At 40.0% G+C, this 27,518-nt stretch overlaps 1 protein-coding gene across 1 annotated transcript in view; it reads right to left on the bottom strand.

The window, feature by feature from the left end:
* Positions 1-26,547, bottom strand: part of LOC131076835 (uncharacterized) — an 83,150-nt gene extending 56,603 nt beyond the window's left edge. The window contains exons 1-3 of the mRNA XM_058014173.1: positions 26,492-26,547; positions 26,192-26,368; positions 26,009-26,086 (exon numbers count right to left, since the gene is read on the bottom strand). Coding sequence (XP_057870156.1) covers positions 26,009-26,086; positions 26,192-26,321 — 208 coding nt within the window. The 5' untranslated portion in view covers positions 26,322-26,368; positions 26,492-26,547. The remainder of the gene's footprint in view (positions 1-26,008; positions 26,087-26,191; positions 26,369-26,491) is intronic.
* Between the last annotated feature and the right edge of the window lie 971 nt (positions 26,548-27,518).

The raw sequence follows: 27,518 nt of genomic DNA, 5'->3' as shown, positions 1-27,518 counted from the left end.
TGGACAGCAAAGTTTGAAAACTTGTACTTGGCATGGACTCGGCAGCCCGAAATAGGACTCGGACTCAGGACTCAGCACAAAATCGGCAAAAAACTCGGCTAGGACTCGGTAAAAAAGAAAACGGTAGTTTTACCATTAAAAAAAAAAAAATTATTCATTTAGAGAACATGAAAGCCTAATTTGACTATCAATTTGTCATAATTCAAACATTACACGTCATATGATCTTCAAACACTCAATATTTGAAATTTCATAATTCATACTCAGTTTCAAACTTTCAAATGTATAACAGCATCATAAATTTATAAATGTTTGCAGATAATGATATGTCAAAATGAGAAAAACTACCAAATACAATCTACATCTTCCTCTTTCCCCTTCTAATGTAACTCAATTTGTCAGGTGTTAAACTAAAAGGTGCTACAATATAAAAATGATGATGAATTGTTTCTTCAACATTGTCTTTTTGGATCTCAAATTCTTCTCTTCTCCTCTCCTTTCCTATTTTAGTTTTCAGCCCTATTTTGATCAAGATTGGACAGAAAAGTGAAGGAAAAGTCACGTTTTTATGGTTTTATTACCTCCCTAGCCGTAACCAAGTGGACCCAAGAGTCCATGCCCAAAACTCAGAAGTCCAAGTCTGGGACTCGTAGAGTGTTCGGGGGAGACTTGGATGAGTACTCCCCAAAACTCTTCCAGACTCGCCTCAGGAGTCAATGGCAAGTGGAGTCAGCTAGAGACAGGACTCAAAAGGTTGAAGAGTTTTGGAGAGTCCTCAAGCTATGTTGGACAGCAATCAGACTGGGAAACTAATCTGGTATTATGTTACAACTGCACTGTGAACAGCAACTGTGAAATGTATTATAAAACTTATAATCATACTTGAACCTTAATAAAATCACAATGAATACAAACTGGGAAGATGCTTATTTTTATTCTATATTATTGCTCAATATAGCTTGACATACAGTTTCATACAGACCTATCAATATTTCATCATGAACTGGGCAGAAATCATAGACATACAGCTACAGTTTCACTGTGATATCCTGGCTCAAGCATGTGATTGTCCCGGTAATGTTCACGGCTCCAAGATTGAGAAGCTCCCTATATAATGTGTATCAGATCCGCGACACACACTACTATGGCACCATCTAAGAAAGATGCCAACAAAAGCAATAAATATTTGTTCCTGCAAATAAGACTGCTCACAGCCTTCATGTAGTTGCAACTTCTGACTGTTGATGAATGTGTATGGCTGCTACTGAAGGAGGTGACAATATGGATATGTGACAGGTAGATCTGAGAGCATTGGGGAGGTATGGAGTGGTGACTTTCCTGCTCAGATGTCAATTAACAGTTGCTCCTTAGACAGTCCGGCACATGAATCAGCGCATGAAGAATACAGTGACAGGATGACTGTGATGGGATGCCCTGTGCTAAAGTAGGATCCTTCAGCTCTTAAATTTGCCCCTCCCACAAATTTGTATGATAATCTTCTGATATGATTGCTCCAACTATAATCTTCAGATGTGAATCTAGAATGAGCTGCATCTAAACCTAGATATAGGAATTTCATTCCAAACTAATGAACGCGTAAAGTCAACTCGCACACCTACAAGATATGTAAATTTCTCAATTCAGTCCTGTTTATGTGTTTTTCATGCACATGCAAACACAGAATAAAATACCCAAAAGTATCTTATCCTCTCTTGAACAAAGTTACTCAAATGCTGAAGATTAGCTTAAGGATCGTTTGAGACAACTCCAAGGTTCTTATATGTGGGGTCACGATGTGTGGATAAGCTCGATGGTTTGATGTGATTACGCTGGAATCACAAAGGGACTTACATTAAATTGTTGAATGCTTGAAACGGTGGAACTTAGATCCTAACTACTTGCTTGGAGAATAAAGAAAGAGCATAAGGCATGGGGTTTAGGGAGTCTATTCTAACCCTAAGAATGCAAGAAAAGAGTGAATGATTCGATGGAATCCTACTGGGCAAGGTCTCACTATCAAACTGAACAGTTTGACACAAGCTCAATGCAATCTTCTAAGGGATAATTTAAAGATGTTCAAATCATTATCATCAAACATTGATCACCATTCAAGTTAATGCATAAACAATGGATGTATAACAATTCGAAGTTAAGCTCATATCATTCTAGTTGACCACGCAAGGCACACTTACAATCAACAAGAGGCTAGTGGTATGGATTAAACAGATTCCACACAAATGCATTCAACAAATTTCTCCATTCAATCTAATCAACATGAAAGCAAACAAATTGAGAAGTAGAGACCATGCAACTTGTTGAAATGACACATTAATTTACCATAACTTCAATGAAATCATATGTTCTTTACAACAAAGTTTTGGCAACAATCTTGGCCTTCTCCTAATCTAACTTCTATTCTAATTGCTAACTAGTTATTATCTATTGACTATTCACTAAAATGAGAGACTTGAGCCTTTTATAATGCCCTCAATACAATTCAATGGCTCAGATTAATTTGGGATCAATGGCCGAGATTTTACAATAAAACCCCAATTAGGGTTTGTTACAACAAACTTCCTTCTGGCCAATAAGAGCATTACAATGAATTGGACACATGTCCATCTTGATTTCTAACCAATGAGAGAATAGTTTGGGTACATAAAATAATATTCGATGAGGCGCCATGTGTCACTTGATCCACCATGAGATGAATCAGGTTCATTGAACTTGGACTCGCTGATGTGGAAGTAACCTGATTGGCTTGAATGCGAATAGGATGCCACATCAGCCTCTTCTGAAATTATCTCCTTTCCTTGATCACATTCCTTCTCCTTCACTCTTTCTTCGAAATTTTCCTCCTTGTGATGCATTCATGATCTCAACCTTTGAATCATGAAGTATTTCCTTCCTTAGCCTTCTTTGATCTTGAACATCTTTGTCTTCGACTTGGAACATGTTGTTGTCTTGAGATGTGGACTTTGATCCTTTGGAAACACATGTGACAAGTATCCTCTTTATGCATCTTTGAGGTATCTTCTATCATGTTGATGACCTTGATGTTGAAATGTGAAGCATGTCCTTCCCTTGGAACGTTGAGCTAGACCTCAATGTGTGGATCTCCTTGTTGACTTAACTCAAATGTGTCGATGTTGTGATACTCTTTATCTCTACACTTTCAAGCTTTCCATCTTCCTCTATGATGCCAATTCGCTTTCTCCAAGTTCCTTGATTCGTAGTGGTATCTTCCCCTGATATGTTCATGTACGAAGCTAGAAGTTAGAAAATTTAATGACTATTTTAAAACTCAATTTCAAAAAAAATCCTAACTTCTGATTTTCTTTTGTGAATACAAATGCTTTTAGATCAAAACTTAGAGTTATCTATGTTAAATTCTGGAAAATAGAATGATAGTTCATTCAATTTGCATTACAAAACCCGATTTTTGTGACTCTAAAAAGTCTGATTACACTCAGAAAATCAGAGATATATCTTTCTCTCTTTAGTTCTGGAAAATTTGATGAAGCTTTACAATTTAATCTCTGAGTTAATGATAGATGCAACTTTAATCAACACTCAGAAAATAAAATGTTAAAACGATTTTGGCTTCGGTCATTGACCAGCCCTCCTTTATTCTTCTTTCCCATGAGTTGATGTTTGAATTCTTTTCTCCAATTATATTTTCTGAATCTTCCTTTTGATGTAAACCCAAACAACCTTGTCTGATTGAGGTTAGCGAACCCTCTTTCTTCATGCAATGTCACCAACCTTGGACGATTTTTCTTCTTCCTATCTGCTGAGCGAATTTGTTGCTAATCAAAATTGCTGCTGGACGAATTTGTGATCTGCACTTGTATTTATGATTTGCATTTATGTTGCTGAAGGGGTATTCTTCCTACTACTTATATGATTAGGAGTTTAAAGTCACATCTTAAATGTTGCATACCAGCCGACTTAACATCTTAGTATTTTATTAATAAAATCGCCCTCATTCAACTCTTCTTAGGAAGACGACTTTAGCAAGTTGGTTGAGCAAATTTTAAGTTGAAATTCTAATTACCTTTCCTTATGCAATTTTGTCAACCTCTATCCGTCCAAGTTGAAATTCATTTGTCATTTGCTTTAACCTTCTTGCTTAGAGGTTCTTAATGACTTCTAACCCTCATCCTTGGAGGTTCGAACTTCCATCCTTAGAGGTTTGAAAATGTTTTTAACTTCCATGTTTGGAAGTTCGATTTTTTTGTTTGCTTATTAATTCAACCCTCACTGTTGTAACTTGGAACTCTTATGCTTGGGAGATGTTACTTTTACTTCTTGATTTTAGCGAATTCACTTCTCATTCCTTTTTTCAACGAACCTCATTTCTTTTGACTTACGTCTTTCCAACTTCTATCCATCCAAGTTGATATTCGTTTCATTCAATCCTTAAGTGTATGCATTCTCTTTTGATCTTGCTTTTTAGTAATTCGCTATCTCTCATCTTTAAAAGTTTGAGCATTTCAACTCTCACCCTTGGAGGTTCGATCTTGGCACTTAATAACTTCAACCTTGATGTTTGGAGGTTCGGTTTAGAGTTCAACCTTGATCCTTGGAAGTTCAGTTTAGAGTTCAACCTCGATCCTTAGAAGTTCGATTTTAATGCTTAGTAATTTCAACTTTGATCTTTATGACTCGAAGGAGCAAATTCCATCTTTGCTTGCATTTCAACTTCCATCTCTAGGAGTTCGACTTTGATACTCAAGTGTTTAAACTTACACCATTGGAGGTTCGATTTTGATTCTTAGTGATTTTCAACTCCTATCTTTAGAGGTTCGAACTTCCATCCTTAGAGGTTTGAATTTCCATCCTTAGAGGTTGGATTTTCATTTTAATGATTTTCAACCCCATCCTTAGAGGTTCGATGATTTCAACCTTCATCCTTGCGACCTAAAAGTGTCATGCTTCCATCTTTATTTAGCGAACCCACCCTTTCCTCCTTCAACCGATCTTTTAACTTGCACCTTTAGGAGTTCGATTTTAATTTGAACCTTGATGCTTGGAGGTTCGATAGTCTCAACCCTCATCCTTAGAGGTTCGATTTTAGTTTATTGATAGTTTCAACTTCCATCCTTATGACTTGGAATGTTTGTGAGATATCGATTTTATCTTCCCTCTTACTTAGCAAATTCATCCTTCATCTTCTTTCAAGCGAACTTCATCTCTTACATCTTTGTGAAAAGGCCGATCCTACTTACTTCCCAACTGTTTATGTTCAGATCTCTTTCAAATTCACCTTAATTTCATCTAACTCGCTTCCTTGTTGATTTTGACTTCTCAAGTTCGCCTCATCTTCACTTCCAAGTGTAATTATAGTTTTTCCTCTTGCATCGTTTGAATGCTCCTTCTCATGATCTCAGGTTGATGCGCAGTTTTCTTAGTAATTTGCCAACCTTCATTTTCTAACGAAGATCAATTTGGTGTTTAAGTATGTCCAACCTTCATCTTTGATCACTTAGTTGCTCCTCATGAAATCGGTCCTTTAAGGCTTGGTTTGTATAATCTATTTTGAAGCAGCTTTGTAAGCTTCATTCGTACAATCTTGGACTTACCAAGCAAGAACTCATCAAGGTCACTTTCTTCTTTGAAAGTTGATCCCATTGTATAGATGTAGCCTATATGATATGAATTCACACATGATCTTCACTTAGATCTGAACTGAGCTGAATCTGTGATTGAATTGTATGGATATCCACCACTCTTCTTTGGTAAAATTTGCAATTCTGAGTTCTTCACTCTCCCTGTATTGAATGTGAAACTTGAATTCTTGATTGATCTCCTTTGTTCCATGCTCCATGTATCCTAATGCCTCCCTTGGACCTGGAAAATAAACACATTTTGATCAAGATACTGGAAAGAAAACAATATTTTCTCAAATCTGGAAATGAATTTCAAATCTGATTTTCCCTACTTGACCTCTAATTTTCATCATACTTGCCCTGAATTTGCGCTTTTGTATTGTCGTTATTTCTGCTCTTTTTTCATGATCTGATTATGCAGAAATTTGCCTTTGACATCTGATTTCACCTTATTTGAATTTAAATATCCCGTGTTCTTGTTTAAATGACAGGTCTCTTGTTTCAAAGGCCAGCTTCCTTATTCCTTGAGGCCACACCTTGCTTCATTTGTCATCGTAGATTTTAAGGAGTTTAGGCATGCGTCATAACTGGAAGTCAAAGGGAATGGTGAGATGGATTCTCCTTTTTTTTTTTTTTTCTTTTTAAATGCTTTAAAACTTTTCTTCTCTCCAAAGTTTTGGTGGGGCCCAAGCAAGGCTACGGTGGTAAAGGAAGTCAAAAGAAATGCTATGCCTTAAAACAAGCTTTCTAAATCTCCATCTCAGATTTTGTGGGGCCCAGCATGTATGAAAGGAATGTGAGGTGGAAGGAGAGTGAGAGAAGTGGTAAGGGAAGCTGCTGCGTGGGGAAAGGGAAGGAAGTGGAAGGAGAGGGTAGGGAAGGATAAGAGGAGTGGGATGTAGGGAATGAGGGGTAAAGTGAGTGCTACGGTGGGGTAGGGTAGATTTAGGATGTGGGAGGTATAAGGGGTAATGAAAGGAGTTAGGATGTTGTGGGGAGTAAAGTGGAACGGGAGGTATAAGGGGTAGTGGAAGGGTAAAGGAGTTGTGGGCTAAGATGGAATGAGGGTTAGGTAGGGTGGTAGGTAAAGAAAAAGGGTAGGCTAAGGGGAGTAAGGGGTGTGAGATGGAGGGTAGAGAATGTAGGAAGGTAGAGGTAGGTGAAGGGTAGCGAATGGGTATGCTAGGATGGGAAGAGGGTTAAGTAGGTGAAAGTATAGGTGAAGGTAGAGGAAAGTAGAGGAGATGGAAGGTAAGGGAGATGGAAATGGTAGTGGGGTAAAGCGTGAGGTAATGAGAGGGGTAGGTTAGAATGTGGGATGGAAGTTAGTAAATATAAGGAAGCTTATGTAGAGGCTGGAAGGAAAGAAGTGAATGGGATGGAAGTGGAAGGGGTAGGGTGAAAGATGAAGAAGGATGGAGGAATAAGGGATGGAAGGGTGGAAGGGAAGGTGAGGGTGAAGAATGGAAATGGGTGTGATCGGGTTTGGGCACCCACTGATAGTGTTGGGAGAAGTGGAATGTGATGTCCCCGATATAATTAAATAATAAATTTAATTACTTTATTGTAAGGCCCCAAATTTAATAACAAATCTTTCAGGCCCTTTTATTTAATTAGATTAGGCAAGTCTTGGTTGGTCAGCCCGTTTGTAACCCTTCGGGAAGTTTCCCGGAACCCATTTATATGGCCGAGTTAGTCTTTGTCATTGGTATGCGATTTTTTGTATTTTCTCTTGTTTGTGTGAATTCCAGTTGGAGTTCAGCTTGTCTATCATTTCGGAGGTGAAAGATCCTCCCTACTTGGCATCCACAGTTTCGGTGGGAGTCCCCCTCACCCTAGTCTGCTTTTGTTCCGAGTCTGTGTAATCTATTGTGCGATCATTATCAATATAATTTCTGGTGCATGTGCGAATATTCATTATCCACATCTAAATCTCTTGTGCCTGTGATAATAATAATTCATTCCACTACGCTATACAAACCAAGTATCTGAAGGGCTCGAGGGCGGAACTTGGCAAGCATACACCCACCGTACGGCCCACCACCGTACACCTCCATCCAACACCCACCGTACGGCTCACTACCGTACCCCCATCCAACTCCAACCGCACCTCTGCACCTTCACCGTACGGTCTCCCTCACTCCACCGTACGACATTCACACCGTACTGCCACCCCTCACACCACCGTACAGTCTTTACTCCACCGTACGACCCTCTCCTCATCCCACCGTACGGCCTTTTCCCTTGCCTCGCCAACCACACCGTACAGTCAGGGAACATTACAGTGGTATCAGGGCTAGTGATCTTGCCAACCCGTCGTGTAGTGGATGCAAGTGTACACCAAAAGGAGGTACCGTTCGGCCGATCGAATGGGGGAACCACACGATCCTGCAAGAGAAGTCATGGCACTATTAAGGGAGCTAACCAAAAGCCAAGCTCAGCTCAATGACACCATAATCAAAGGGGAGCAACGACAACAAATCATGGAGGAAACCTTACGACAATTAGCCTTGGGAAAAACGAATGGAGAACAGAATGGGCAGGGCGATGATTCGGTCACGGGAAGGTCAAACGTCCAACGCTCACATTCACGGCCGTTGATGCCGACTTTTCCTCAGAAATCAAAAGCACCACGCGGGGAGCAAGAACCCACCTTTCAAGAGATGCAAGCACAGTTGAACCAAGATTGGAGGGATGCAAATCTTGAGGGGGACATATCCTTCAAGGATTATGTTGAGCTCCGGATGAAATACTCGGGCGGCAGAAGTCGGGGCTATTATGGACACTATAACAATGACATCAAGCGGAAGGTTGGCAAGATCAACCTGTCATCCTTTGATGGGACCAAAGCAACCTCGGCACGAGCTGGGTTCAAAAAGCAGATACCTACTTCCAACTCAACCCGATGCCTGAAGATGAAGCTATTAAGTTTGCAACACTCCACCTGGAAGGGGTCGCGCATGAATGGTGGCATGAAGGAATGGTCACTCTCGGCCATGACCAGATAACCTCCTATGCGGAGTTCACAGAGAAGCTCATAGATCGATTTGACGAGAAGGATCCAAAACTCAATTTCAAGGAGTTGGCGCAACTAAAGCAGTCAGGACCTGTGGACAGTTACATCACAGAATTCCAGAGACTATCTGTGTCGGTAACAGACATCTCAGAGCATTGGTGGTCTTGTTCATGGACGGATTGATGGAACCACTGAAGGGTTGGGTGAAAGGGTTCAACCCCAGCATGCTCACGGAAGCAATCAAAAAGGCCCATAACATGGCAACATCTTCCTCTTCCAGAAATTTTGCACATACCAAACCACCTTTCGTTCCGAAGGAGAAGGATAATAAACCCTTTCCGAAGGGGTCATCGCTCGATGAAGCCACAAGACAGGAACTCAGAAGGAAGAAGCTTTGTTTCACCTGCAAGGAGCCATGGGAACCAGGACACCGATGTTTGGGCAAAGGAAAGATTCACTATATTGAAGTGATGTCCGATGGAGAAGAGGAGCATGAGGAAAGTGAACCACCAAAGGAAGAAACCAGCCTAGCGGAGAGAATCTCCACATTGGTACGGAGGGGAGGCGTCATTGCCACATTGGCGGGTACCCCAAGGTGCAGTGTATTTAGAGTACGTGGTACACTCCAAAGGCAACGAGTCCTTGTTATGCTCAACAGTGGGGCCTCGCTCAACTTCATAAACTCATCACTCGTCACCCGAAGGGGTTTGTGTACAAAGGAGCAAGAAGGGTTTGATGTCAAGGTGGCAGGAGGCAATCTCCTATCATGCACTCACCTGGTCCCGCAACTGAGCATCACCATGGGAAATTACACGATGATCGACGATTTCTTTGTAGTAGATCTGGATGACACGGATGTCATATTGGGCATTCAATGGATGGAGACCCTCGACCAGTACACGCAGAGCTTCAAAAGGATGGAGTTCTCATTCGAGGTGGATGGTAGGAAGGTGGTTCTCAAAGGAATGTCGAATGGCGGCCCGAGGGAGATTTCCGCCAAACGGATGGAAGCCATCTTTAGACATGATGAAGTAGTCTGGGCAGCACATTGCTTGATCTCGACAAAACCTGTGAAAGAGCAACCGACTTACTACCAGGATGAGAAACTTCAGTCGGTTTTGGATAAGCATAGTTTGATCTTCGCTGATATTCCACCTGGTATACCCCCACACCGAGGGTTTGAGCACACCATCGAGTTGGAGGAAGGAGCAAAACTCGTTATCACCACACCCTATCGCCACCCGAAGAAGTTCAAAGATGAGATAGAGAAAACGATCCAGGAACTCCTCGATAAAGGATGGATCCGGCCCAGCTCTAGCCCCTTTGCGTCCTCGGTAGTACTGGTGAAGAAGAAGGATGGAACTCTCAGAATGTGTGTTGACTACCGTGCACTGAACAAAAAGACTATCAAGAATAGATACCCCATTCCAAGGATCGATGAGCTATTGGGCGAACCACATGGCGCAATCTATTTCTCCAAGATTGATCTCCTCTCCGACTACCATCAGATTCGTATGAGGGAGCAAGATGTGGAAAAGACAGCCTTTTGTTGCCATTAAGGACACTATGAGTTCTTGGTCATGCCATTTGGATTAACCAATGCTCCGGCCACTTTTCAGTCCTGCATGAACCACATCTTCAACAAGCAATTGCGTAAGTTCCTATTGGTATTCTTCGATGACATACTCATCTATAGCGAGACATGGGAGGAACATGTGGGGCATTTGGATGAAGTATTGGGGATTATGGAGTCACAATCATTGTATGCCAAAAGGTCCAAATGTGAATTTGGAATGACCGAGGTCCTGTGCTTGGGTCACGTCATCAACGCCCAGGGGGTACAAGTTCACCAAGAGAAGATTCAGGCAATTTTGGATTGGCCTCCACCCAAGACTCTCTCGGAGCTGCGTGGATTTTTTTGTTTGTGCATTTACTATACAAGGTTTGTGAAAGGATTTTCATAGCTTGGGGCACCACTGACAGATCTGACAAAGAAAGGATCCTTCCGTTGAAATGCGCAGGCGCAACAGACCTTCGACAAATTAAAAGAAGTTATAAGTACGTGTCCAGTTTTGGCACTACCAGACTTCACTCACCCTTTCATCCTGGAGTGCGATGCCTCGGGAGAAGGCATTGGAGCGGTGTTGATGCAAGACCATCACCCCATTGCGTTCGAGAGTCGGAAGCTCTCGGGAGTTGAGCGGTTGTACTCCATCTATGACAAGGAGATACTCGCCATCATGCACGCACTGACGAAGTTTCAGCAATACCTCGTCGGGGCAAAGTTTGTTGTGCGGACAAACCACAATAGCTTGCGATATTTCTTGGAGCAGAGGGATCTGAATGAACGACAACAGAAGTGGGTGAGCAAAGTCCAGGCATTTGATTTCGACATTGAATATGTGAAGGGCAAGAATAACGTGGTAGTTGATGCCCTATCAAGAAGGCCTGCCATATGTTCTTTATCCCAGATTTCGGTGGATTGGAAGGAACACCTGTTGGTTGAATACTCCAAGAACACTTTTTCCTACGAAATGATGGATGGTCAAGTGCAGGATGACCGATACAAGGTGGTTGACGACATCATTTACTACAAGGACAGAATTTATCTGGTACCCGAGTCCAAGATGAAGGAAAAGATTTTGAAGGAAATGCAGGACTCTCCTTTCGCTGGACACTCGAGATACTTGAAAACCTACAGATAGATCCAAGAAAGGTTTTCCTGGAAAGGGCTTAAGAACGACGTCCTACAGTATGTACGGGAATGCTCCACTTGTCAGCAGAACAAATCTGAGCATACCCTACCGGCGGTACTGCTGCAACCACTGCCAATCCCCGACCAGAAATGGGATAGCATCTCAATGGATTTCATTACTGGGCCCCCCAGAGTGCAAGGAAAGGATTGCATTTTCGTCATAGTTGACCGCTTGACCAAGTATGCACATTTCTTTGCCATCCCCACAGGATATCAAGCAGTTCAAGTGGCCGAGTTGTTCTTCCGTGAGGTATTCTGCTTACATGGTTTACTGCGAAGCATAGTCAGTGACAGGGATAGCCGTTTCCTGAGTACCTTTTGGATGGAGTTATTTCGGTTGGCAGGAACCGAGTTATCGCCCAGCACGAGCTACCATCCGCAGATAGACGGACAGACCGAGATTGTGAACAAATGGCTGGAGGGTTATCTCAGGAACTACATCTCAGCTCAATAGAAGGCTTGGGTTCGCTGGTTACATTTGGGTGAACACTGTTACAACACCACTTATCACATGTCGATAGGCATGCCACCTTTCAAAGCACTGTACGATTATGAACCTTCTTCGTTTGTTGACCTGGCATTGGGAGACAGTCGTGCACCGAGGGCCAAAGATTGGCTTCAAGAGAGTTTAGACATCCAGTCATCTCTCAAAGATAACCTGCAGAGGGCTCAAAACCAGAAAAAGATGTCTGCTGACCGACACCGGATTGAGCGAAATTTTGAGGTTGGCGATCTGGTATACCTCCGACTTCAACCGCACAGACAATCCTCCTTGAAGACAAGTGGTAAGGAGAAGCTGAAGCCGCATTTCTATGGACCCTACAGGGTGGTTCGAAGAGTGGGTGAAGTTGCCTACGAGTTGGAGCTTCCTGAGGGGAGTCGGATTCACAATGTTTTTCACATGTCATGTCTGAAGAAGGTCGTCGGGCAACACGTCGCAGTATCCAAGGATCTGCCACCCATCAACGAAGAAGGGAAACTAATTCTGGAGCCAGTGGAGATCATCGATGTCAGAGAAAAGAGGTTGAGATCACGCACAGTCAAGGAGTTCCTTGTGCGTTGGAAGAATCTACCCATTGAGGATGCCACCTGGGAAGGCAAGCAAATTCTGGAGCATCCAAGCCTACAATTGCTTGAGGGCAAGCAATTTTTGGCCCGGAAGGACTGTGATGTCCCCGATATAATTAAATAATAAATTTAATTACTTTATTGTAAGGCCCCAAATTTAATAACAAATCTTCGAGCCCTTTTATTTAATTAGATTAGGCAAGTCTTGGTTGGTCGTGTCAGCCCATTTGTAACCCTTCGGGAAGTTTCCCGGAGCCCATATATATGGCCGAGTTAGTCTTTGTCATTGGTATGCGAATTTTGGTATTTTCTCTTGTTTGTGCGAATTCCAGTTGGAGTTCAGCTTGTCTGTCATTTCGGAGGTGAGAGATCCTCCCTACTTGGCATCCGCAGTTTCGATGGGAGTCCTCCTCACCCTAGTCTGCTTTTGTTCCACGTCTGTGTAATCTGTTGTGCGATCATTATCAATATAATTTCCTGTGCATGTGCGAATATTCATTATCTACACCTAAGTCTCTTGTGCCTGTGATAATAATAATTCATTCCACTATGCTATACAAACTGACTAAGTATCTGAAGGGCTCGAGGGTGGAACTTGGCGAGCATACACCCACTGTACGGCCCACTACCGTACACCTCCATCCAACACCCACCGTATGGCCCACTACCGTACCCCCATCCAACTCCAACCGCACCTCTGCACCTTCACCGTACTGCCATCCCTCCTCACACCTTCGTACATCCTCTGCATCTTACGGTCTCCCTCACTCCACCATACGACATTCACACTGTACTGCCACCCCTCACACCACCGTACAGTCTTCACTCCACCGTACGGCATTTGCGCCGTACGACCCTCTCCTCATCCCACCATACGGCCTTTTCCCTTGCCTCGCCAGCCACACCGTACAGTCAAGGAACATTAGATGGAAGTGATTATGCCTTGGTTGGGCAAAGGGAGTGTTGAACCTCACTTCATCCTTAAGAAAGAGACTTGATCAACTCCTAAGCAATTACAAACAAAAGGTTAATAGCAAATACTCGACAACAACCAACCAACTTAGAAAGCAAAAAAAGTGGGGGTCCCCATTTGCAATGGGGCGATGTGTGATTACATCACAACAAGTCCACCATGCAATTCTTAATTGGAACTGCCAAGCTTGAGGAAAGGGTATTCATCTTAACTCAATGCCCACATGTCTCGCATGATGAGAAATATATACATAAATGATCTAAAAATAGCTGACTAAAGGCTATAAAGTATAAATTACTCCACCTATAAATAGGAGAGCCAAGAATACTTTCTTTTCTCCAAAATATGTGATAGCTAATAATACCATCCAATATTTTTAGCGCATGCTATAATAGGTTTTTTGATAAGCAACTTTGGATGACTTTGATGATTATATAGCTTTTTCTCTAATCATGGCTAACCCCGAAGTTTCAAATCCTTTTGATAGGTGCACACTCATACCTTATGCACTAATACACTATGAAACAAACTTTGAAATTGCACTTTTCATTTCCTTTATATAGTATGCATAGATCACCAAGTGAGCACCTGTTAACATATTTTTTTAAACTTGAAATATCCTTTTGGTGAAGCGCACACTTGCACCCTAGATGTGCACCTAATATTTGGATTTGAAAATTCTCTAGGTCAGATATGCACCTATACCCCAAATGCACAACAAATAAATGCTTTTTTGAACATTTGATTTTTCCTTTAGTAAGGTATGCCCTTACTCCCAGGCATGCACCTATGTGTCAAATTCAAAATTAGCATTAAATTCATCTTTGAAGAGGCACACCCCTAGTCCCAAGGTTCACAGCCACTATTGAATTCAAACCTTTTGAAATTGCTATTCTTCTTTCTTAGATAGGCACACCTTTTTTCAAGCAAGGTGAGTTTTGAATTTTGAAACCATAATTTCCATATTTAGGCATGCACTTTGATTAGTTATGCACACCTAGATTAAGATTTTGCAAGCCAATTTTGAAATGATTTCAATCCTTTTGATTAGGTGTGCACCACAAATCCAAGAATGCACCTAACAATACAAAACAATTCGAATTTCCCTGTTTGGGTGCACATCTTCTCCTCAAGTGAACACTTTTAGTTTGTAATTCTTGTTTGAGAAAATTATATGTATAGGAGTGCACCTCTACCTCACACACACACACACACACACACACCTTTGAAATAGGCACAAGAACCCTATTTTCAAATTAAAAATATTTCCATTATCAAGTGTGTCCCCCTATCCTAGACATGCACCTTTAAGCAACACTAAACCCTACCTTGATAAAGTGCATTTTCCTATTCCAAACATGCACCCTAGTTGGCATATTGAACTTGATTTAAAGTAGTACAATCTCCCTTATGAGGTACATACCACAACCCCTCATACAAGCATAACAATGGCCTTTCAAATTGTCTCTTTCTAGGTGCACACTTCCTCCTCAAAGTCACACAACTAAATATGCAATTGTAAAGTATGTTTTCAAACATTTCGTACACCCTTCAATACTACATTAGGTCCATTGTTGATCCTACCTTAGGAAATTTCTATTAAGAACTTTTTTTTCTTGCCATGACAAATGTCTTTGAAAACCTTGTTTGATACCTACAAGCATTCATGAAAGAGCCACAAAGGTGATAGAACAAACAAGCTAGACAACGCCCAGTCAAGACTTGCACTTGGGAAAACAATAAACAACAGCTTTAAACTTGTTTAAACACAACCAACAAGCCTAGATGGTTTACTCAAAAATTGCAAGAGTAACAAGAACAAGCAAGTGAACCAAAGACTTATTTTCAAGAGATTAATACCGCTAGGAAGTTTCTTAGTTATGTTGCAAATATCTTCCATCATTGATGTAGAGCCTTTCAATTTTGAGGAGATTACCATTCAAAGCAAGTGTAGTGATATGCCATGGCAAAAAAGTATCACTAATTTATCTAAAACCATGTTTAGGAGATTGTGTTTAGACCAAAAGGGAAGTCAGTGATTGATTCCAAGTGGTTATACAAGGGGGAAATGCCATAGACATTTATTGTCTATTGATGATTTTGCATTGCTAGTTTTGGTACTATGTGTGGATGACCTAATCCTTACAAGTAGCAATACGAAGCTTGTAGCAAGGTGTACGACAGAGTTGGCCTCTTCGTTTGATTAGAAGAAATTTAATCTTATGCACTATTTTCTAGGTATTGAGGTATCTCAAGATATAGTTGATATCTTCCTTTATCAACAGAAGTACACAAGATATTCTAAAGAGATTTAAACAACAGATTGTAAGCCACTAGCTACTCCAATGGCTTCATATCTAAAGCTGACTATAAATTCAGAATAAAATTTGGTGGGCCCTGTTGTGACGCTTTCACACATCGCCCCATTGCAAATGGGGACCCCCTACTTTTTAAGCCCTCTCGGTCTTTTGGCTTTCGTTTTTGGGGTCTTTTTGCAGCAGTCTCATCAGTCTCTCTAAGTTTGCTAGTGTTTGGCAGTCATTTTGATTAAGTTTCGTTTGAGCAAATTTGGCTAAATCTAGGGCTTGTTTTGTCAATTTTAGGTTTTTTGCCTTTAGTCCTAGATTTTAGGGGTTTCTTTTAGGGTTTTGAAAAACTAAATGTAGAACTAGAATAAGGACCCTTCAAGGAACCTCCCAAAAAAAATTTGAGCGAATTCTGAGCACTTGCTATTTTTAGTAAGTTTCACTGCCTCCCGGATTGGTCTAATTTTGCCAAAAATCAAACTTACTACTTTTAGTAAGTTCTTTCCTGACTTGTTTTGTCCAAACCCTAACATTTTAAAACACTTACTATTTGGGATAATCTATTTTGGCAGGTTCATCCCTGAAGACGCTGAAGACTGAATGTTCCTGAAGATCATTTCTAAATCCGGAAGAGTCAGAAGGCAAACAAGTTGGATCAAAAAAAATGGTTAAGTATGGAACTCCTATTCCAGAAGTGGAAAGCATGCAATATCATCTAAGTTTAGAAATTCCAATCAATCCACAAATGTCATCCTGATCCGGAAATGGCCTGAAATTTGACAACTCTGAAAATTTAAAAGATCTTCTAAAACCTAGAATTTGCATTATAATTCCTAGAGATCTGAAACCACTCTCAAACATCCTGCCAATATATACATGAAATATAACTTAAAGTATAAGAAAGGAAAAAGACATATTGAAATGCCACTTATACTTAAATGTATAAAGAGAATGAGGAAAAAATCATGAAAATCCTTCCCCAAGTCAATTCAGCGCCCAAGTTTGGGCAAGGGCGCTAAAACAAGGTGTCCAAGGAAAGCGTTGAAATGTTGAAATTCCACCAACAAAGAAAATTAGCGCCCAAGAGGTGGATAGGGTGCCAAATAGGAGTCAGGGAAGAATGGAAAAATGTGAAAATCCTTGTCTAAGTGGTTTCAGCACCCATGCTTCACCAAGGGCACCAAACTCAATATGCCTTGGAAAATGCTTAAGTTCATGAATTCCTTGCCTTAGTCCAATTTGTGCCTAGGCACAATGGAGGGCGCTAAAGTCAATGATGCATGGAAAACGGAAAATACATTGAATTCCAAGCCAAGGTCAAGATTGCGCGTGGGACGGGAGGTTGGGTGCCAAAAATCCTCTGTCATGGAATTCATATAAAAAAATCAAAATTCCTCCTCCAGTTGAAAAACACACCCTAGCCAAGGAAAGAATGTTGAAATGGCTAAGTCAAGAAAAAATCAAGGAAATGGGGAGATTCCGTGACAAAGTGAATTCCATGCTCAAGTTTGAAAGCTCAAAAAATTGTCTAAGGCATGAAAATCCAGGGGTTAGGAATGGAAGAAAAATAAAGAAATCCCCTCGGGGAAAATTTTAAAATTTCCATTTTTAGGCACCAAATCTCGTTGGAATTCGAAATTTGTTGCACATTTGGACTCTTGAGAGAATTCTCTCTCTCTTGGACCCGAGTCCTAAATTTTAGGAAAGTTCCTAAAAAAGAAGAGATGGTGGAAAAGTGTTGAAAATCTCCTCCAAGGTGTGGAAAGTTCAAAAACTTCAAGAAGATTCTTCCCGAATCAAATTTTCTCTCCAACGATTCCAGATGTGCAGGAGCGGATATATGACGGTGGGGTCCACTCGAATGGCAGCATGGTGGCGCATTCATTATCGGAATATTTGACTAAGCGGCGGCTCGGTCAATGCATGTTGAATATATGAAGAACCTTTTGCATGCAGCCGTCATATTTACGACTTTATGACAGATTCCTTCCGCAAGTCGCCGTCGCATGGAGGAATGATGGGCATTTATGTCTACATGAGGAATACTCATTGTATGTTGGGCAAACTTGACGTAAGTAGTGCATTTAATGCACAAATGGATGCCATTTCAGACATGTTTGAATTAATTGTATAAGGGCATGATGGGTTATTAATTGCTGATTCCCACCTTGTTGCATCATGTGTGGGGAAACTTTTAGGGAAAACCCTAATTAGGGTTTTGCATGTAATCATGACCTCGGGCCTATATAAAGGGGTGACCCCCCTCATTTGTAAGGAGGGAGACTTGTATGAAATTGTTGCAATAATTTTTGAGATAATAATAGTGAAACATTGTTCTTTGATGGTGTCCACTTCAGTTATTTTTTCAAAGCTTGCATGGTTTTCGCCTTTCTCACTTAGAGTAGAAGTAGTATAGTGCTTTGATTTCAATGGAAAATGTAATGGTGTTTGATGAATTTTCATGGTTCATACTTTTTGCATCTTGTTGATTGTAAGTTGCAGTGTAAAGTTAGTGTGAGCCTACTAAATATGTGCTAAGTTTGATTGTGGATAGTCGTTTGGATTGCGCCGTTTTTTGGGTATTCAAATGTACTTTCTCGATTTGAAAATCCTTTAGCATCCCCAGAAGATTGCATTGGTTCTTACGGAGTTGTAATTGAGCTTGGCGATGCAGAGCTTGGTTTATTTGGAATTTGTCCACTAAAACATTAATTGTTGATATCACTACCCTTAGGAATAGATTTAGATCCTTCTAAACCCTTTCCCCTTTATTTTCAGTTCATTTTAGTCCGTTCGAAGCAGCAGCATCACAAAATTGCCATCCGATGATGAAGTTCCAACCACAGTGAAGAAGTGAAAGAATGATCCAAACATAAGGCCCCTTGGATTACCAGCAATCACATCTGCCGAGTCACATCCGTTGCATGAAGGAACCTTGGAGTTAGCCGTTTGAACTTTCTGCAATCTTAGCATACGGTTAAACTTTGGTCGAGAGAGAGTGAAGTGACCATTGGTAACTTTATTTTGTGTTAGACGTCGTCATAAAAAACACGTCAACGGGTCCCATCTCAGATTTTTCAAAGATATTAACAGATTTGGAAATACAAATGATAAACTTCACCAAATTAAATCAAACAGCACCAAATAAAATGACATAGAAAACTTGCAAAACTGACTCAATTTCCCACAACTTTATATTGATATAATTATGATTTCTATAGCAAGATGGACTTTTATGACAATCAATACAATAGCTACAACAACAACTACAAATCTACAACACACAATGCACACGTCAAACAACTCATAGATTGCATACTTGAACTTCAAGAGTACTCAGCAAGCCCAAATTTTTTGACTTGGCAAAAACTCGACAACTTAAAAAGTACTAAAATTTCTTATAAAAACACTTTTTTTTGAAAAAATTCAATTACAAAATGTATCAAATGAGTCTAAAAACCATAATGAAGTGTTTTCTATTAAATTAGATTGTTCAATACATATGGATTACAAAATGGCATCATCATACGAAGCCGGATAATGGAATTGGATACAATAGCTAGCTCTTAACTAATAAGTAATAACTATTATGAATTTATGTAAGCGTAGAGTGAGGGTACTTGTGACTTTTTTGTCCATCGCCATCATTTTTCCCACACAAGGGCTACCTTACGATTTTCTTGCAAGTTAGGGCGAGTTTTCGGGAGTTTTCAAAGACCCTACACACACGAGTAAACCCTCGGGTCGCTCGCAAGCCAAAACATCTTGTGATTTACTCGCAAAGTCTGTAAACAATGGAGCAACTGAACTTTCCTACAAATCGGTGAAGCCCCAAAACAATCCTTGAGAGAGAATGCCCTCAAGAACCAGAAGGTTTCCGTACTCTTATACCAATATCCAATGCTCCAAAAGATAAAAATGGTGTGACAATGGATGATCCCAAGATGAAATGTTTCCCACGTTTTATATGTTGCACACCTAAAACATAAAACAAGTCAGCCTAACCCTTCATTGACCCCAAGGCCTAATTTGAATTTTACATGTTGGCCTAACCTAAATTGGTGCTAAAGCCTAAATTTGAATTTTGCACGTTACATATATTATGAGGTCAGATCCAAAGGCCTTACAGAATTCAGAGTTTCAAGGTTTCTTCTTACTCAATACTGAGTTGAGTACTCTCCCTCTGCTGGCCCCAATCTCGAAACCCTGATGAAATCCTTGTATAAGTCTCATTTTCCGAGTTTCAAAGTTTCCCATTCCATTCTACTACTTTGGAACTGGCCATGCAGAATCTCTTATTGTTGATCCTTCATGCTTCTCTGAGCCCTCCCTCCACCATTCTTTCAAGTTGTCATAGGTTACGCAGAATCTCCAATTTCTAACATTTCCCTAGCATATGTCAAGCAATAGCTCCGATCCCTGATCCCCCCTTCTCAGTGATGTTCATTCAGTGATCCAGTGGCCTATTCTGGAGACCCATAGGCTATTTGGAAAGGAGAATTAGGGTTTGCTACTTTTGTGGAGTTCTGCACAAGCTTTTTAGGGGTTGTCAGGAGGGAATTCTTTAGTTCTGTTATGGTTTCCTTCTGGGTTTTTCATGAACTTCAGGGTGGCATAACATGCATTTGATTCTACGGTGAAGTGTGAACTTACTATTTTTAGTAAGTTAGGGTTTGGCTAACTAGATGGTACAGTTAAATACCGAGCTTTCTCTGGGTGCGAAGATCATGTTTTTTGGAGCAGTATTTCATGACTTACTATTTTTAGTAAGTGGCAATTTGAGCATTGCTATTTTTGGCAGTCTTGGGCAGGGCTCTGATCCAGTTTAGTTCAATGGTTCTCATTGCTCAGTTTCATCCTTGATTTTGATGATAATCAGTATTGGAGTTATAAGATATTTAATTGAATATTATTTCCTTATCCTAAGGTTTAATATTTAATTATTTTATTACTGATTAATTTTATTGTGGGAGACTTAGGGAAAAAAATATATATCTGTTGTTAATATTATTATTTCCTAAGTCAGATGGCGTTGAGCATAATATAACACTTCATGTTGCATTATTTTTTTTATGTTGCAAGTGTTCACCTAGGAAAAGTTTGAACTTTTGCCTAGGAAGACTAGGTAAAGTGGGTGCCATGTCTTGAGGGAACATGAAAATGAAATGAAGTGAGTTTCAAACCAATTTGGGCGACATTTGCATTTGAATTTCAAAGGGAAAAATCTATAAATATAGGTGCTTGGCCTATCATTTGGTTCTCTTGGAGAAAATACACCGTTACGCTGCCGCTTTGGTGACTGAAATCTGAGCTTCGAAGTGTGCCTTCCTAGCTAAGCAGCAGTTTCGTACTTGAGAGACAGTACCTAGCTGTTTTCATGTATTCTCAGTATTGTTAGAGAGTGTTTTGGAGTGTGGTTTTGCTGGTCTGCTATTAGTTTGAGTTTTTTGGTGTGATTGGGTTGCTGCTGTGGCATCCAGGCTGAAACAATCTTTTGCTCGTTGCTCCCCGCTGATCGAATAACTTTTTGTGGGTATTGATGCAGTCTCTGGCTTCACCTTGGGCGATGAATTCCTCAAAAGGGCAGGTGAAAGCGTGTTGAAATGAATTTTATCTTGCTGGTCGAATTTTGCAGTTGTGGCGCCCCCTCCCTGCTGCATTGGGATGTGTGTTGCTGTGTTAAAGAGTCCGGAGTGCAGATTTTGTGATCATTGTGCCATCGTTCAGGTTCTATCTATCATTTGCATTTGATTTGGCGTGATTCCGTTTAATTTTGAGTGTGTTATGATCATTTTGGTGTTGCCGGTTGAAGCTGGAATTGTGCATTATTGACTTTCAGATTTGATTCAGCTGTAGTGGCTTACTAGAAGTTATTTTGACTGCTGTTTATTATTGTAATATGTATTGGACATAATTTATAATCTTATTATTCTATATTGTAAGGTTACATAGTAGTACAACTAACCATTTCTGGAATGTTGCTTGCCCATTGCAAAGTGGAAGAGGCTGGCTTAGCCACCTTTTTGTTTGTAATTCAGTTTTTGTAATTTTGGTCCTCCCACTAAGTAAGTGGTTGAGTGATATTGTCCTCCCGCTGAAATATGCGGTAGAGTGATAGCTTTGTATAAGTCCTCCCGTTGCATAAGCGGTAGAGTGATTGTGTTGAAATTCCTTGTTGTTTCCTTGGCTGGTTCACCGCCAAGTAGTTTAGTTTCTATCCTACTAGATAAGCAGAAGGGGTTGGCTTGCCGCCTGTGCATTGTAATTTCAGTTCAGTTTATGGTGCTAACGATCCTTGGACCACCGTATGCTCTCACCCTCCCAGATTGGGCTCTCGGTGAACAAAAGGTGGAAGGGTTCCCTTTCAGTCATTTTGGCTTATTTCTCTAACCTTAACGGGTTATTGTGTTTGCATTGTAATCTTATTGAAAAAATCAAAAAACAAATTGCCAGGGTTATTACAACTGAGTTGAGTCCTCTCCTTCTACTGGCCCCAATCTCAAAACCCTGATGAGAAATCCTTGTATATGTCTCATTTTCCGAGTTTCAAAGTTTCCCATTCCATTCTACTACTTTGGAACTAGCCATGCAGAATCTCTAATTGCTGATCCTTGATGCTTCTCTAAGCCCTCCCTCCACCATTCTTTCAAATTGTCATAGGTTACGCAGAATTTCCAATTTCTAACATTTCCCTAGCATTGTAAAACACGAGATACCACTGAGAGGGGGGCTGAATCAGTGGCTATCAACAACCTTGAGCCTTTTAAATCCTGACTCTGTGTACCGGTTAGTAATTCAAAGACTAAGTCAGTATACCGGTAAGATAAAGGAAATGATCAAATAGCAAGCACACACAAAGACACATCACACAACACCAGATGTACGAGGAAAATCCAAAGTGGAAAAAACCTTGGTGAGAAATGTTGTTGGAGTCTACTGCTCCAATCCAGTCTCACAATGAAACAATAGTATTACAATGTTTGGGGCACCAACCCAAAGGGGTACCAATCCCTAAACTATTCTAAGCACCAACTCAAGGAGCACCAACCCCTAATATGTTTTGAGCACCAACTCAAGGAGCACCAACCCCTGCACCGAGCACCCACTCAATGAAATACAATGAATGCTATCAATACAATAGTAATAACCTTGTTACAAATGAGCTTTGTAACGCTCACAAATATCTCTGTCTGATGCTCTATGTTCTTTGCATCAGGTCTGCCGGATCTCCCTTCACTCTCCCTCTAACTTACCGATTGAATCCTCAACAGTCTGATTCACCGTCATGCTTTGTTTTTGCTTTATCGGTTGATCCTCTTTCTATCACTCTGCCTCTGCTCTACCGGGACCTTTCTCTCTTTGTCTGAATCCTCTTCTACTTAGCTTCTGCCTTACCGGATCTCCTTTTTCACTCACTCTTCCTTACTAGTACAATCTCTGCTGGTATGACAGATAGTTATGCTCTATAGCAGTTTTACCAGTAAACCCTAAACCTTGCGGATTGAGTCTTGTCTGCCAGATCTTCCTCTTGCTCTTCCTCTCAGTTCTTGATCTGCCTTTACTTCAGCAGTTTGCCCTCCAACAGATAGATCAATACTTGCTCATCACACTTACCGGTTAAACCCCTCTTACCAATTAAACCTCTCTTACCGGTTCTTTCTCCAATACTCTCAGTGACTTCAAGGTTCAGCACTTAAACACTCAGACTGTCTTTCACTCTTCACTCACATCCGGCATCCAATATCCGACCTCCTTCATCACAAACATAGATGTTTAGTCTGCATATTTATATTCATGCTTTCCCGCCAAAAATGGGGATTCAACTTCACGCACCTAGAGTTTTCTCCACCAACCCAAATTCGTAGCAGATCAAATCGGATCTCATCTTCGAGATGGACAACCTGCAACAAATCAGACAGCACCGCCAAATCTCTTCCCTTTTGTACCCGTTTACTAAACTTGGCAACTTGCAAACTGATCACCAACCCTGCTTTATGTCAATCACATTAAATGATCTAGCAGTTCCTTTCTCCAGATCAACTCCTCGATCAACTATCCTGCTTCGAACATGATGTCAAAGAATCATATCTCTGTCCTTTGATCAGATTTGAGCCGCAATCCACTGCAACTCATTCGTGATTTTCGCAGTCTGCATTAAACATGGACTTAGTTGGCAACTACCTCACCGACGCACCATTTATCTACCACTGCACCTTTGCCACCTGGAGACCACGTGTCAACTTCATCGACGTCCACCTCAGTTCACTATGTCGGTTCAGGCTCAGGCACTGACCAAACACACACTACCGGTATCTACCTGATACTACCGATCTTCTTGCCCTACTAGTTATACAGTAACCGATTAACCTTCATGCCATGCACTTCACTATGCACATCTCCATCTGATGAGAGTCCTTCACTATGTCTCTTTGTTGGTTTACTGATTGCCTTACCTATTGGTTGACACAACACGTCAACAATCTCCTATGCAAACCTTCTAGCATACCGGTAGATATGTTTGCCGGTTGACAATACTCCTGCCTGCATACTGGTAACACCCATAAAAACACCATGCCAGCAATCTTCAACTATCTCCATTTGTGGCAACACCAATCTCCATCAGCATCCCGGTTGACATCAGCATCCCGGAATGAAACCATGTCTGCAAATGCTAAGCCTTTCCTTTCTTCTTCATTAGCTCGAACCTCATCTCAACCGGTTTGCCAAAGTGGCAAACTCATCACTACTTATCCTTCATTTTTTGTCCCGGTAGCTCATCATGCCTTCTCTTGTTGATCCAATTCATATCTTTGGTTTCATATACCGAAGGCTTCCTCATGATTCACTTTGGTCATCCGGTATAGACCTTCAACCAACTGCCTTTAACTTCTTTGACTATCTTATCCCAAAGGGTTATGATGTATTCCATGCTTGTTGTGAGATAAGCTAAGCATTGCCACCAACCGGTAGGAGTAAATATTTGCAGGTTGCAAATATTTTGACAAAGCCCTTAGCGAAAGGGAAGTTTGATATACTGAAGGAAAGACTAGATTTGATGGAGAATGCCTTCCTCGCAAAGAGAATTTTAGTTTTTCTATAATTATTGCTTGGCAATTGTTCTATGTTAGAAGGGTGCACTCTCCAAATACAGCACAGCAATCAGTTCTTAGTTTTTGTTTTAGCTTTTCCTCTCTTTAACTGGGAACGAATCTTTTCTATTTTTTTGTAAAACCATGTTGTTTGCTTTTCTTATATTTAGATTGGATTCTAAATTATGAAAGAAGATGATTTTCATATTTTGGAACTAAGAGATTATTTTCTTTAGTTGCTTGTCTGCTTTACTTTTTCTTCTAGCCTAGGCAATCCACTAAGATGGCAATCCTTCATTTGCAAACTGTGGAGTTCTCTTGTTCTATAAAAGGGAGGTAGGGCACAACACTGAAATAAGAAAGATAGAGAAAGCAAATAGAGAGTGCATATTTGAGTGTTGAACCGGTGCAATGAAATTCTTTCAGTTTTAGTAAAAAGATGGATGCAATATTGAGAGTTCAGATTTGTGAGTATCCGTTATTCGTATTTTCAACAGTATGTATTTCTATATAAGTGTACTTAGATCTGCCATTCTGCTTGGATTTTTCATTTTAAGCTACTTTACGGTTAGGGTTGATTTTCTCAGTGCACAATCTACTTACCTTGGTCTGAAAATTTAAAACCTTAATCCAATCTGCCTTTTGGGATTCACCTAATTCGGCTCTGATTGACAAGATTCCACACAGATGAACTGGCATTTGTCTGGCTTAAAACACCACACATAGAAAGTACGACAGTAAAAATAAATAAACATGCCCGAATCAAAATATACTCGTAGGATATTATTTGCGAATAGTAAAATCGATTTGTTTCTGAGTATTATATTGGAACGCCAATTTTGAATTGCTTAATAAATGAAAATATAAAGTCAAGAATGAACCATAAAACCTAAGCCTGAGTCATAACGTTAGTTTTGTTTTTTTAAGATATTTTCCTTTTCTTCTATTGATGAAAGTACTGCTTTTCTTAGGGTAGCAGACTCACATAAACAGAACACTTGAGCCTCACACAATATGTTCACAATAAATGAGAAACCTGACATTGCAATAGTTGACATGTTTGTTTCCAAAAAATTTGAACCTGCTAAGAGAAGGTTCTCAAATATTTTGTAGGATATGAATTCTTAGTATGTGCTAATAATAAATAGGCACCCCATCTATGAGTAAGAAAAAAGAAAAATGTGCATACCCATTACACGCCATGGAGCTCCGTCAACTTCTATGTTGGTACCCACTTTGATATCGTTGGTTGATAGCGCCAAAATTTCTGAATACAAACTGTCTCATTTTATTTACAACCACAAAGCATGGTTTTATTCTTCCATTAAACAGGCAACACATATGGAGTGAGAATAAGACAGTGAAATTTTACTTGGGAGAAATCTTGGACGGCATGAAATTGTGTTGCATTGATGCATCCGTGGAGGAAAGAAAGATAAAGAGCAAGATGTACCAGTGCTACCAGCAACAGCATTCGACAATGCCGCACTTCTCATCTTCATCTTTGCTTTGTTTCGCCCAAGGGATAACAAGATTAAAAGACTGATACCTATATAAGGATACATAAAAAAAAATAATGCCATTAAATTGATTTTTCTAATCAAACCTTTGGTCCTATGAATGAATTCTATAAATTAAATTTCTTAATTTCACTCCAATTAAACAACATCACATGTGATCTGATTAGGTGCTATTTTGTTCCTTCGATTTTCATTCCCAAGGCTCGTTAGCGACTCATGTGACCTGAATTAAAATAATTTGGGTAAAATTGTACTTAAAATATTATTTGGTTATTTATTAGTACTTGTCGTTAGGCAATACTATTGTAATGAAAATTCATTTGTCATGTTTAAATGATTATTAAATAAAATTATTTAGATCAATGAAAACAAAATATTTTCTTTTTTTAAATTTTTTTAATTTTATATATAATATAGATGCATGTTTTTTAACTTTATAATTTACAAAAATTATTTTACTTGTAAATGATTGGCTAATATTCTTTTGGCTCTTATAGCCAAGTTTTTCGGAAGCACACTCCGTGGAAGATATGAGTATTTAATCTCACCTTAAGCTTCTTCGTATTGGTTTTTAGCTTGTTTTGTATCACACCGTTTTCATTGTTATACAGGGTTTTTGGGATAATCTATGTTATTTTTGGGAAAGTTTCACTTTTCTCGATGCCACTCCTTCTTCGTATTGATTTTTAGCTTGTTTTGTATCACACCGTTTTCATTGTTACACAGGGTTTTTGGGATAATCTATATTATTTTTGGGAAAGTTCCATTTTTCTCGATGCCACTCCTCCTTCTTCGTATTGATTATCGAAAGCAGCAGCATTATATCTCTTATTTTGCGAGCAGTTCCATTTTTTTGGATGCCACTCCTCGCCACTGCATGCATAATCTGTTTGCCTCATAATCGAAGTTTTATTTTACTATTTAAACTGCTTAGGGTGAGTATTTTGTAGGGTTTCTTTTGAGTTTCCACAAGATAGTGAATGTCGGTTATATGTAAAGTGGATGGTTCATATTTTGTTTGTTTATATCGCAGTTGAAGATGTTGGGGCTAATCTTTCTGATATCTTCATTCTTTGCCACTGTTACACTTTCAACACTTTTAAAATTTCATGATCACAAAAAGTGATACACAACCATAGGGACCATTTGCATTATATTTAATGTGTTTATGTATGCGTC

The sequence above is a fragment of the Cryptomeria japonica genome, chromosome 9 (genome assembly GCF_030272615.1).
Source record: "Cryptomeria japonica chromosome 9, Sugi_1.0, whole genome shotgun sequence".
NCBI classification, from domain to species: Eukaryota; Viridiplantae; Streptophyta; class Pinopsida; order Cupressales; family Cupressaceae; genus Cryptomeria; species Cryptomeria japonica.
This window is presented reverse-complemented; position numbering and strand designations above follow the sequence as displayed.